Source organism: Orycteropus afer, unplaced genomic scaffold (assembly GCF_000298275.1).
Source record: "Orycteropus afer afer isolate SDZICR_OR568_19922 unplaced genomic scaffold, OryAfe1.0 scaffold00031, whole genome shotgun sequence".
In the NCBI taxonomy this organism is placed as follows: Eukaryota; Metazoa; Chordata; class Mammalia; order Tubulidentata; family Orycteropodidae; genus Orycteropus; species Orycteropus afer.
The window spans coordinates 13,471,238-13,483,905 of record NW_006921618.1 but is presented as its reverse complement, the minus strand read 5'-3'; the positions used below and the strand labels follow the sequence as shown (position 1 = coordinate 13,483,905).

Genomic DNA, 12,668 nt, shown 5'->3' with positions numbered 1-12,668 from the left:
GATGCTGTGCTGGAGTCATTCACTCAGTTATGCCAAGAGATTTGGAAGACAGCTACCTGGCCAACTGGGTGTGGAAGAAATCCATATTTGTACTCATTCCAAAGAAAGGTGATCCCACAGAATGTGGGAATTATTGAACAATATCATCAATATCACATGTAAGTAAAATCTGAAGATAATTAAAAAATGGTTGCAGCAGTATACTGACAGGGAACTTCAAGAAATGCAAGCTGGATTCAGGAGAGGACGTGGAATAAGGGATATCATTGTTGATGTCAGATGGATCTTAGCTGACAGCAAAGACTACCAGAAAGATGTTTACTTATGTTTTACTCACTATGAAAAAGCATTTGATGGTGTGGATCATAACAAATTATGGATAACATTGAGAAGAATGGAATTTCAGAACACTTGCTTGTACTCATGAAGAACCTGTACATAGATCAGGAAGTTGTCATTCAAACAGAACAAGGGAATACTGCATGGTTCAGAATCAAGAAGGAAGTGTGTCAAGGTTGTATCCTTTTGCCATACTTATTCAACGTGTATGCTGAGCAAATAATCCAAGAAGCTGTATTATATGAAGAAGAACGTGGCATCAGGATTGGAGGAAGACTCATTAACAACCTGCGATATGCAGATGACACAACTTTCCTAGCTGAAAGTGAGTGTGACTTGAAGCATTTACTGATGAAGATTAAAGACTTCAGTCTGCAATATGGATTACATCTTAACATAAAGACAACGAAAATCCTCACAACTGGTCCAATAAACAGCTTCATGGTGGATAGAAAAAAGAATGAAGTTGTCAAGGATTTCTTATTACTTGGTTCTCCAATTAACACCAATGGAAACAGCAGTTAAGACATCAGATGATGTATTTCATTGGGAAATCTGCTGCAAAAGACCTCTTTCAAGTGATGAAGAGCAAAGATATCTCCTTGAAGACTAAGATGCATCTAACCCAAGCCATGGTATTTTCAATCACCTCTTATGCATGTGAGAGCTGGACAATGAATAAGGAAGACTGAAGAAGAGTTGATGTTTTTGAGTTGTGGTGTTGGAGAAGAATGCTAAGAGTACCATGGTCTGCTAAAAGGACTAACAAATCTGTCCTGGAAAAGTGTAGCTGGAATGAATGCTCCTTGTAAGCGAGAATGGCCAGACTTCATCTCATCTATTTTGGTCATGTTGTCAGAAGGAACCATTCCCTGGAGAAGGACATCATGCTTGGTAAGCGGAGGGTCAATGAAAAGGGGAAGGCCCTCAACAAGATGGAGAGACACAGTGGCTGCAACGATGGGCTCAGATACAGCAAGGATTATAAGGCTGGCACAAGACCAGGCAGTGTTTTGTTCTGCTGTGCATAGGGTTGCTATGAGTCGGAGACAACTTGATGGCACCTAATAACAACATTAGCCCTGTGGTCTAGTTTCTTCTTTGAGCCTTTGATTACCTTCATTCCTTTTCGCTCCATGTGAGCAAAGACCAGTAGTTTTATTAATGCAGAATCCTTGTTTTGTAAGCTGCAGAAACTACTTCAGGAGGATATAAGTAAAAAGAAATTTATTGGAAATATATTGGAGGAGCTCACAGAAAGTCTAGGAAGGCCACAGAGCCAGTCTTAGAGGGTGGGCCGGATTTAGGGAGGTTGGGAGCAGCCAAGACTACAGCCACAATCACACCCCAGGACCAATTCAGTGAAGACTCTGTGGCCAGCTCTGGACCCCTTTCTTTCTTCTGCTTTCCTGGAAGCCAGCTGCAGCCCCACCACCACTTTCAGAGTTGCCTCCACTGCCCTGCTTCTCAGGACCATTGTTCTCTGATCCATAGTCTGGGCAGGGAGGTTGATGTCATGTGTCCATGTCATGTGCTGGGGGAGGGGAGATCGGAGTTAAGCATCTGGCCATAGTGGCTTTTATGGTGGGAGGTGTCCTTTATTTCCTTCAAGATTCATGCGAGGGAAAGGTCCAGATGCCGGGCATCTAAAAGTGCTACAAATGTCTACACAAAATACAAAGATGAGTAGACAGTGGTCCCTGTCCTTGAGCCACAGATATGTGTTGTTGTTAGGTGCCATTGAGTCGGTTCCAACTTATAGTGACCCTACGTACAACAGAACAAAACACGGTCCAGTCCTGTGCCATCCTTATAATCTTTGCTGTGCTTGACTCATCATTGTATTAATGCAGCATCCTTGTTTGTAAGCCACAACAATTACTTCTTATTCAGGATCTTCCCCCTTTTCACTGACCCTCTACTTCACCTAGCAAGATATCCTTCTCCAGGGACTGGTCCTTCTGACAATATGACCAAAATAGGTGAGATGAAGTCTGGCCATTCTTGCTTCTAAAGAGCATTCTGGCTGTACTTCCTCCAAGACAAGTTTGTGCATTCTTCTCTCAGTCCATGGTACATTCATTATCTTCACCAACACCACAATTCAAATGTATCAATTCATCTTTGGTTTTCCTTATTCATTGTGCAGCTCTCACATGCATATGAGGTGATTGAGAACACCATGGCTTGGGTCACAGGCACTTCGAAGTGACATCTCTACTCTTAAAAACTTTCAAGAGGTCTTTTGTAGCCAATTTGCCCAATGCAATTACATTGTTAGATTTCCTGACTGCTGCTTCTATCGGTGTTGATTGAGGATCCAAATAAAATGGCATCCTTGACAACTTCAATCTTTTTTCCATTTATCATGATGTTGTTTATTGGTTCAGTTGTGAGATTTTTATTTTCTTTATGTTGAGGGGTAATCCATACTGAAGGGTGTAATCTTTGATCTTCATCAGTAAGTGCTTCAAGTCTTCTTCACTTTCAGCAACCAAGGTTGTGTCATCTGCATGTCACAAGTTGTTAATGAGTCTTCCTCTAATCATGATGTTGTGTTCTTCATATAGTCTACCTTCTCAGATTATTTCCTCAGGATATAGATTGAATAAGTATGGAGAAAGGATACAAGCCTGACACACCTCTTTCCTGATGCATCAACCCCTTGTTCTGTTCAAAAGGCTGCCTGTTAGTCTCGGTATAGATTCCTCATGAGCACAATTCATTGCTCTGGAATTCCCATTCTTTGCAATGTTGTCCATGATTTGTTATGATCTACACAGTAAAAATCCTTTGCATAGTCAATAAGACACAAGTAAACAACATTTTGGTATTCTTTGCTTTCAGCCAAGATCCACCTGATATCAGCAATGATACTCCTCATTCCACATCCTCTTCTGAATCCAGCTTGCACTTCTGGAAGTTCCCTGTCGATGAACTGCTGCAACCACTTTTGACTTATCTTCAGCAAAATTTTAGTTCCATGCTATATTAATGATATTTTTTTGATATTTCTTGCATTCTGTTGGATCACCTTTCTCTGGAATAGGCAAAAATATGGATCTCTTCAAGGTGGTTGGACAAGTAGCTGTCTTTCAAATTTCTTGGCATAAATGAAGAAGTGCCTCCAGTGCTGCATATATTTGTTGAAACATCTTAATAAGTATTTTGTCAGTTCTTGAAGCCTCAGTTTTTGCCAATTCCTTTAGTGCAGCTTGGACTTCTTCCTTCAATACATCAGTTCTGATCATATACTACCTCCTGAAATGGTTGAGGGAGCACTGGTGGCATAATGCCTAAGGCATTTGACTGATAACCAGAAGGCTGAAGGTTCAAACCCACCCGCCACTCCTCAGAAGGAAGACTGGGCAATCTACTTCTGTAGAGATAATGCCTTGGAAAACCAAGGAGGGGTAGCTATGAGTCGGATTTGAAATGGTTGAACATCAACCAACTCATTTTGGTGCAGTGACTCTGTGTATTCCTTCCATCTTCTTTTGATATTTCCTGCATTGTTCAATCTTTTGTCCATAGAATCCTTCAATATAACAACTCAAGGCTTAAATTTTTTCTTCAGTTCTTTCAGCTTGAGAAATGCCAAGCATGTTCTTCCCCTTTGATTTTCCAACTTCAGATCTTTGCACATTTCATTATAATTATATGTAGGGGTCAGTTATGTGGACACATAATTATGACAGGAAGTGATGGAGGCCACGGTGTAGGTGAGAACTAGATCCAGGGGCTGAATTGGCAGAGAAGCATCAATAACATGCCTCTTGGTCAAGATGAAGAGTCTGAGATGTCGTGCATGCTCTACTGGGGTGGAGTTTAAGGATTGACTGGGGCTATGTCACACTAGGTCAGATGTTGTGGGACTTGGATACACTGTCCATGTAGAACATGTGTGTAGCCTTTGGGGTGATGCACCTTCTCCTTGCTCAAAGGAATAATGGAGTCAAAGAAGCTACTTCAAGGCCTTTGAGTCCTCCCTTTTGGCATCTTTCTGTGTCTTTGGATTATCTCTTGCCATGTCTGGGCTCAGATTTCTATCTGAGTTCAATGACAGAAGAGAATAGGGAGATCAGAGATGGAACCATAAGGAGGAAGAGGCTGTATCCTGGCCTCTGCTCTGTGGCACCAGATCACTGTGCTATTCTTTATCTCACTCCAAATCCTTCTTTGTTGCTTGTTGTCTTGGCCTGTTCCTGTCCTTGTCTGCCACCATCTCTGCCTTTTATGTTACCATCTGTGCCTGTTCCTTGTCTCTGGTTATCACCATGATGTTTTCCCTGTCATCATCACTGCCTGTCTCTATCTCAACTTCATACCCCTAGAAGGACCAGCCTTGAAGCCTTGCTATGTTCCTCTACTGCTCAGTCATACTGGCTCTCTGAAAACCAGAGGTAGTTCCCTTTCTCCCCTGCCCCCCACACACAGAAAAACAGAGAGAAATTCCAGTAGCCCTAGTTCACTGCAGTCCCAAAGCAGCAAGTTGCCCCATAGAGTTGCCACAGGTAGGTAAAGGCTGGGTGGGCAGCTCCTCTTTGTTAGGATTTGCAGGCCCTCCAAGCTTGCCTACCCACCCCCCTCTTCCTTTCTATTTGTGGCAACTTCAAATGAAGCATCTTCCTGTCATCTCTCACACCCACTGGGGCCTCAGCCATAGGCAGCTACTGCCCCTCTGCCCACCTTCCTTCCATCCCCAGCCACAGAGGACTGCTGCAGAATCAGGTGAAGACTCTCATGTACGTGGCTCTTTTAGGGTCCTGGTACTTTTTTTGAGGCTTGAGCCAGGTTTGGGAGGAGTCAGGAAAGAGGAAAAGGAGAAGGGGTTTGAGGCTGAGACAATGGAGTGAGAGGGTGCTGGGGTGTGAGGAGCATTTGGACTTAAGAGGGAAGGGTGATTGCTGAGGAGGAAGGGAAGGAGTCTTCGGATGTTTGTAGGTCTGAGGTAATCCCTGTGTCGTGAGGCCTGAAATGAAAGGTAGCAGAGAAGCAAGGTACTAAATGAGCAGACAACTGGAAACTCAGGGTAGTTCCCTGGTTAGTGAGGGCATGTCAGTCAGGGAAACCTGGAAAGTCTTGGCCCACTCTCTCAGGCCTCATCCCTGGTGAGGGAGCTGAGCATGAGGCAGTCTAGGTGGCAGGACACTGGGATTCTTCTTGATGGAGCTTTTGTTGGTAGAGTCACAGATCTCTTCCAACATGGAAGGAGGTAGCTTTTCAATTCCCTACAGCGCCAAAGTAATCTGGAATGCTTCCTCAGATCTCTGGGCTTACTTGGAAGCAACCCCCATGAGGACCTTCCTCTCTCCTCTGTTGGTCCCTCTGGGATGGGGATCAGGCCAGCACCTCACCTCTGATTGGCTAGTCTTCAGTTAATCCCCTTTTTACCCCTACCAGGAGAGTGTCATTTGCTTCTAAATGTCAACACTGAGAGTCTCCTCATCAAGCAATTCAACTCTCCCATTTTGCAGATAGGGAAACCAGTCAGGAAGGGAAGTGACTGGCCCAAGTTTGCACAGCATGTTAACGGGAGGGGTAGCCCTAGAACCTGTCTCTTATATGGAGGACTTTCGCTTTTCACCGGTGACTGTCTTCTCAGCAGGTAGTGGAGGTATGAAGGGGGAATTCTCTCCAAAACTGGACTGTTGCCATAAGCCCAAGCCTCTAGTGGACACAGGAAGCTCTCTGTCCCCCAATCTGGACTTCCAGTTCTTCCAAGGTGACCAGGTAAAGTGGGGTCTCTGCCCTATCTTTGAGATCAGTCTGCTTGTGGTTGAAGGGAGGTTAAGAGGAAGTAGGGAACGACTGAAGGGGCCCAGAGCCCCATTCTCCCCTGTTATGAGCGCTCACTACCTCTGAAACATCATGGGGATGTGCCCTTGAGGTGTCAGAAACCCTCTCCCCTGCCCCAGATGCCCAGACTCTCCTGCAAGGAATGAAAGGGGGCAGGGCCATACATAAGTCTTGGCTGTTGTGATCATGGCTTTGGGTCTTAGTGGGAGGGGAGCTCAGGACCATTCTGTGAGATTTCTAGTCTTCAATGAGAATTTTTCCCAAGTTCACTTTGGCTCCATTCAAAGCACAACGGATGATCTAGTGGGACCAGGGTGGTTAGGAATGACAGGGGATGAAGACAGGGTTATATGAGGATTCTGGGGAGTGGAGCAGGGAAATTCTTGGTGAGGATGAGAAAGTTCTTGGAGAAAGAAGTCTTTGGATGGGAGAAGGGTGATAGACATAGTGGTGGTGGTGGGGCTTAGCTTCTCCTTTCCCTTTGGAAACCAGAGGAGAGGGGTCCCATCCCAGGGACCCAAGAGTTTCAGCCACCAGCCCCCAAGTCCCTTGCCACTTGCACTCTAGGTTTCCTCAGCCTTCAGGCCACTACCAGACACAGACATAGTGAATACCCATGGCCAATCCTGTGCCAGCTGGCTGTGCCCCTTGCCACTGGTACCAGCCAGGTCTGCCCTGCTGGCCTGCCCTCAGGGCCTGGACCTCTACCTGTGCACCCTGCAACCAGCACTCCTGGGCACAGCCCCACAGGGCTTCAGAGACGACGCCTTGAATACAAGTAAGCCCAGGTCACGGGTCTGCACTTTGGTGCAGGTTGGAGGTGGGAGGCACTATTAGTTGTGGGGATGGGAGGGGGAGGGGAGTCAGTGTCACTGGTGAGGACAGAGCCTCAGACATATTTTATTTTCACATTTTGGCCTGGAGTTCTGGCCAGGGGATGCAGGAGATTTTCAAGGTGATGACACCTGAGTTGGAGGGGTCAGGTAGTGGCTTTCTCAGGCATGGTGGTATGGGAGCTGTGGAGGTATAACTGGTCAAAAGGGTTGGGATAGCACTTGTCTATCTAGAATATGAGTCAGAGGGGACCTTGTTATAAGCACATTGAACTGGGAGGCAAGGAATCGGGGTGGGATCAACGTTCCGCCTTTCTAGCTCTATGACCTTGGACACAGCACCACACTTTTCTGAGCCTCAGTTTCTTCATCCATAAAAGTAAGATCTCACCTAGACCCATGTCCTAGGCTTTGTTGTATTGTGATAGGCCATTTTCTTGGGCAACTGTGACTTCCTGTAGGGCAGAGACTATCCTTCTGTCTCCTTTATTTCTGGGACACCAGACAGAGCACAGAGTGCAACAGCTGATCCAACGAGACAATGTTTATGGAACTGCTTCTTAGTATTTTCTTTTTAGTATTTTACTTTATATCACTCCTGGTTTCACTCCTACCTCACTGAGTATCACATCTCAGTCCCCTTGCTAATTCTTCCTCTTCTGCTTACCTCCTGAATATTACTGTGCTCCAGAATGCAGTCCAGAGCCTTTCTCTTTTCTAGAATCATGCTGTTTGAGAACTTTCTGCAATGATGGAAACATTCTGTACCTGCACTGTCCAATACCAGACCTAGGGAGCACCTGCCTGTGGCTAATACAACTGAAGAGATGATTTTTTTATTGCATTTATTTTAATTAACTTAAACCTAAATAGTCACATGGATAGTAGCTACTATTTTGGACAGAGCAAATCTATATAATCTCATCCAGACCCATGGCACCCAAATTTATGTTTCTAGCTCAGATCTCTTCCTTAAACTCCAAACCAGTGTGTCCAGCTGCCCACTTCTCTACTGGATGTCTAATAGGCTCCTCAAATCTTTCCTATCCCTGAAATTGTTAAGTGTGACAGAAATGCTAGCAGTGCCATTGCAGACCAGGAAACTGAAGCCCAGAGAGGGGAAGTGTTCTTGCCCAACCTGAGCTGGGCAGGTTTGATGGGGAGCAGAGCTTGGCCCCAGGATGTAGGGTTCTGACCTGTCTTCCCTTTCTTGCTCAGAGCACCAGCCACTGCGGTTGCAGGCCAGCGCCGCTGATGACGAGAAACTCACAGCCAAGTACCCTTCAAGCAGGGAAAAGATGGGAAGCCAGCTGGAAAGAGCTGGCGAGGGGCCCCTGCCCTCCCCACCTTGCAACAGCTCTTCCCCAACCCCTTGGCAAAATCAAAAGAGCTCCAGCCCCTTGGCTTTCTGTCCTTGCCCCCCTCCCACCCCCACCTCCAAGGAGCTCCCATTCTGCCTCCACCCCTTCTACCCCACATACTCACTTCTGCCTCCTCTTTATCTGTTCCCCTATGGGGCCCTCCCTTCTGTCCAGTACACCCACCCCTTCATGCTGCCCCAAGGTACCTCCTACCCCACTATGGCTGTGCCCAGCTTGCTGATGACTACCAATGAGCCTGGGCATCACAACACCCATGGGGAGACCCTGCTCCCCAACCAAGGGGCCTTCCAAGCCTCTGGCCAAACCTTGCCCTCCCAGGCCCAGAATCAAGGCCTTAGAGCCGCTCGGACTCGCTCCTCAGGGCTGGAGCATGCTGGTGTGGTGGCTTCCACAAGGCGGGCCCCACATGGCTCCAGGGCAGGCACTGCATCCTTGCCTTACCCACTGAAGAAACAGGATGGCAAGATCCTGTACGAGTGTAACGTGTGCAGCAAGAGCTTTGGGCAGCTCTCCAACCTCAAGGTATCTGTCTCCTGGGTACGGCTGCCCTCCTCAGCACCTTTCAGTGACCCCTCACCCTCCTGCCAGTCCTTCCCTGGAATCAGGGCCCTGAAAGCCAGAAGGAACTCTCAGTCTGTGTACGTAACTTCGAATGGTTCATTAGGCTCCTCTGGGCTCTAGTCTCCCACCTGTAGAGAGACGATACAAGATAAAGATGGCTACAGTGTCCGCTCCACCCCAGAAGGCTGCCTATGAGCTAGTGTCATTTAAGTTAAAAACTAGGGAAACTGAAGATCCTAATAGGAAAGGTTTGCCCAAGGTTACTTTGAAATAATGGCGGAGTTAAGCCTTGACTTCAATATCCCAAGGTCTAGTGCAGAGCCCTTTCCTTGACAGCCATCCTTTTTGGACTCAGGTCAAGTATCTTTCCTTTACTGAAGGTCAGATGGGGAATTAGGTAGGTTTTAGTGAGTCTAAACTACAGACCTGACAACTAACCTTCCTCAAGGGGGATCCCACAAATCAGCGCCTGTCTGTCGATGCCATCATTTGCATCACCCAGCAGAGGGCGATCATGGACACGTTGCTGTGTATTAGTAAAATTATGAGTATTGGGATACTTAATCATCTGGGGTCTTAAACTTTAATGAGCTTCAGATCACCTGGAAAGGTAGCAAACATGTAGATTCCTGAGCCCTACCCCTGGATTTTGATTCAGCAGGTCTAGGGTGAGGCCTGAGAATGTTTCTGACAAGCTCCCTGGTAATGCAGATGCTGCTGGCCTGTGACCACACTTGGAGTAGCATTGCTCCAGAATATACTGGTGCTGCTCCTTACATGGCTTTTGGACCATTGTTACCTCCTCTCCCAGAGGGCATCAGAAAGAGTGGGATGCTCTAGACAATGGTAAAAAGGGCCTGAGCTGAGTGATAGAGAGGAAAGGGGATTGAGAGCCTTTGATGTCCAAATGTGGTCCTGTGGGGACCTGGGTAGAGACTCGGAGAGGAAACCAGCCCTGCTGGGTGGTTCTGGGCAGTCAGCAGCATTTCCCCCACACCTGGCTCAGGTTCACCTGCGCGTGCACAGTGGGGAGCGCCCGTTCCAGTGTTTCCTGTGCAAGAAGAGCTTCACTCAGCTTGCCCATCTGCAGAAGCACCACCTGGTGCACACTGGGGAGCGGCCCCATGAGTGCCTGGTGAGACTTTACTCCCCTCCCCTGTCCTCCCGCAGCTGGTGAGGAGCTCCAGGCTCCTGGAGTGATGGCACCTGTAGCCTCTGCCCCTAGTTCTCCTGAGAAAGCAGAAGCAAGGAGAGAGGTGGGAGGCAGACAGGTGAAAATGACCCTCCTCAGCCTGGAGGCTCTGGGATGAGATACTGGAGGGCACTCTCAGGGCCTGGAGGGGGAATAAAGATGTATATCTGTCAGGGTAAGTTGGGGGCATCCTTGGGGATTAGATACCCTTCATCACCCAGGGTTGCTGAAAGGGTTAATGCTATAGTGTATATAAAGTACTAAGTGGAAAGAACCTAGATCAGTGTCAGATCCCTCCCTGTCTGAGCCTCACTACAACCCTGGGAGGTCAGAAGGGTAGGGATTCTTTCCCTGCTGTACAGAGGCAGAAATGAAGGCAGTGTAGTGGTTATAAGTCTGGGCTATAGAGTCAGGCTGCCTGGGTTCAAATCCTATCTTGGCCTCCAACTTGCCATGTGACCTCGAGTTGGTGGCCTTACCTCTCTGAGCCTCTACTTTCTCACTGTAATACAGGAGATGTACTAGTACTTAGTCATAGGGTCTTGGGGCAGACTACATGAGACTATAGATGTACATTGGGTCAAGCAATGCCTGGCATGTGGCAACACCCAGTTAATTATGGACATAATGTTAATTATGTTCACTGATGCCTCAGCCCCGTGAACTGGGCCAAGGGTTCTATGTCATGATCTCATTCAGTCCACCATACCTTTGAGGTTAGATATTAATAGTCATATGTTATCAAAGGGAGCTCTGGTGGTGTAGTGCCTAAGGCCTTTGACTGCTAACCAGAAGGCTGGCAGTTTAAACCCACCAGCCACTCCTGGGAAGGAAGATTGGGCAATCTACTTCCGTAGTGATACCACCTCGGAAACCCAAGGAAGGGTCGCTATGAGTCGGAAACAACTCAATGGCAGTATGCTATCAACATGGAGAACAAAGCTTGAAGAGGAGATGTCATTTATACAAGGTCACACAGTGCATTAAAGAACCAGTATACTATATTCAGTATGTGGGCTCCAATGTGCCAGGCACTGTGGGTCCCAGTGAGAAATCAGTGGGTGAAAGCTGTTGGGCTTTGTTGTCAAAGAGGTGGGTGGGACTGTTACCAAGATGGGGAGGGGAAGAGAGATCCTGAGCCAGACAGAGATGACACCTCTACCCGTTCCCATCAGCTGTGCCACAAGCGCTTCAGTAGCTCCAGCAATCTCAAGACTCACCTGCGCCTGCACTCGGGGGTCCAGCCCTTCCAGTGCAGTCTCTGCCCAAGTCGCTTCACCCAGCACATTCACCTGAAGCTGCACCACCAGCTGCACACCCCGCAACCCTGCAGCCTCCCTCACACCCATCTGCCCCTGGCCTCCCTTGCCTGCCTTGCCCAGTGGCAAAGGGGGCCACTAGATCTTATGGCAGCACCATCAGGGAGAAAGGTGGGCTGGGACACAGATAAGGACAAGGTGTCCTTAGCACCCCAGGGAAAGTAAGAACAACCAGCCTGAATGGTGATGCCAAGACTGCTCTGGGGTGGGGGCAGGGGCTGAGTAATTAAAGCATTTTCTCTATGACAAGTTGAGGTCTCTTGAGCTCCAGTGGTGGAGGAGGGAGCCACGGTGTATTTGCCAAACTTCACACATCACAGGGGCAACAGCCGGAAGAGCCTGTGTTGTTCATGCATGGGGTGGGTGCTTGCAGCCAGCTAAGTCAAAGCTGGGTTTGAGTTCTGCTGCCTGTCTGGGCCCTGCCTGGGAGCAGCTCACGGATGGGAAGTCCAGCTCTCTAGGTCTCTACAAAGTGCAGACTGTGCTGCCAAGCACAGGGCACCGTGCCTTCTTTAGGACAGATGTTCCAGTCATCTGTCCAGATGTTTCTCTGCTGCTTCCCACCACCTCCTGGTCTCATAGTCACTGTTGCTGCTAGGCACAAGGACTTCTCAGCTGCCAGCCATGCTGTGGTCAGGTGAGGTGTGTGCCTCCTCCTGCACATGGCAGAATCTGTGGCCCCTGCAGGAGTGAAGAGGAAGATATAAGGATGCTATGTCCTCTCATGATGCAGAAGCATGATATTAAACAGGACCAGTCACCACACGGGGCAAAGGGCCAATGTGGTGCAGCACTCAGGGAAGGGCCAGAGGCCCTAGAGGGACTACAGACAGGGAAGACCTGCCCAAGGGAGCTGGGGAATCAGGACCCTTCTGATGGTTTTACTCTCTGAAGTCCCAGAGGATTCCCTCAATGTGCAAGATGTTCTCCACACCCTTCATGACCCTCATGAACCAGAGAGGCAACATTAGTTAGGAAAGGGAGATAGGAAGTCCAGGTTATAATCCTGGCTGCTGTCTTGCTGTCTGACCCTTTTCTTCTCAGGGTCCCAGTTTCTCCATCTGTAAAATGGGGGCATTGGGCTAAATGCTGTCTCCAGCTCCACAAAGACTTTCACTATTCAGGATGTCCTCATATACCTCCAAAGGCAGCTGGATGAAGAACACAGCCGAGCAGAGGACAGTTGGTGGGACTGGTATCCAGGCCACAAAACTGTCTAAGATGGAGGTCCCACTTGGCCACT

The 12,668-nt window shown here is 48.0% G+C and overlaps 1 protein-coding gene across 1 annotated transcript; it reads left to right on the top strand.

The window, feature by feature from the left end:
• Positions 1-5,958: 5,958 nt before the first annotated feature.
• Positions 5,959-11,590, top strand: ZNF683 (zinc finger protein 683). Its single transcript, XM_007935885.1, has 5 exons — positions 5,959-6,072; positions 6,706-6,916; positions 8,190-8,875; positions 9,921-10,049; positions 11,282-11,590. The coding sequence occupies exons 1-5, from the start codon at positions 5,959-5,961 to the stop codon at positions 11,588-11,590; spliced, it is 1,449 nt and encodes a 482-aa protein (XP_007934076.1).
• Positions 11,591-12,668: the final 1,078 nt, after the last annotated feature.

Excerpts from the sequence above, each read along its gene's own strand:
- ZNF683 (XM_007935885.1), top strand. The coding sequence starts at position 5,959 with ATGAAGGGGGAATTCTCTCCAAAACTGGACTGTTGCCATAAGCCCAAG. Across the intron at positions 6,917-8,189 it reads AGACGACGCCTTGAATACAA|AGCACCAGCCACTGCGGTTG; the intron begins GTAAGCCCAGGT and ends TTTCTTGCTCAG. Across the intron at positions 8,876-9,920 it reads GGCAGCTCTCCAACCTCAAG|GTTCACCTGCGCGTGCACAG; the intron begins GTATCTGTCTCC and ends CACCTGGCTCAG.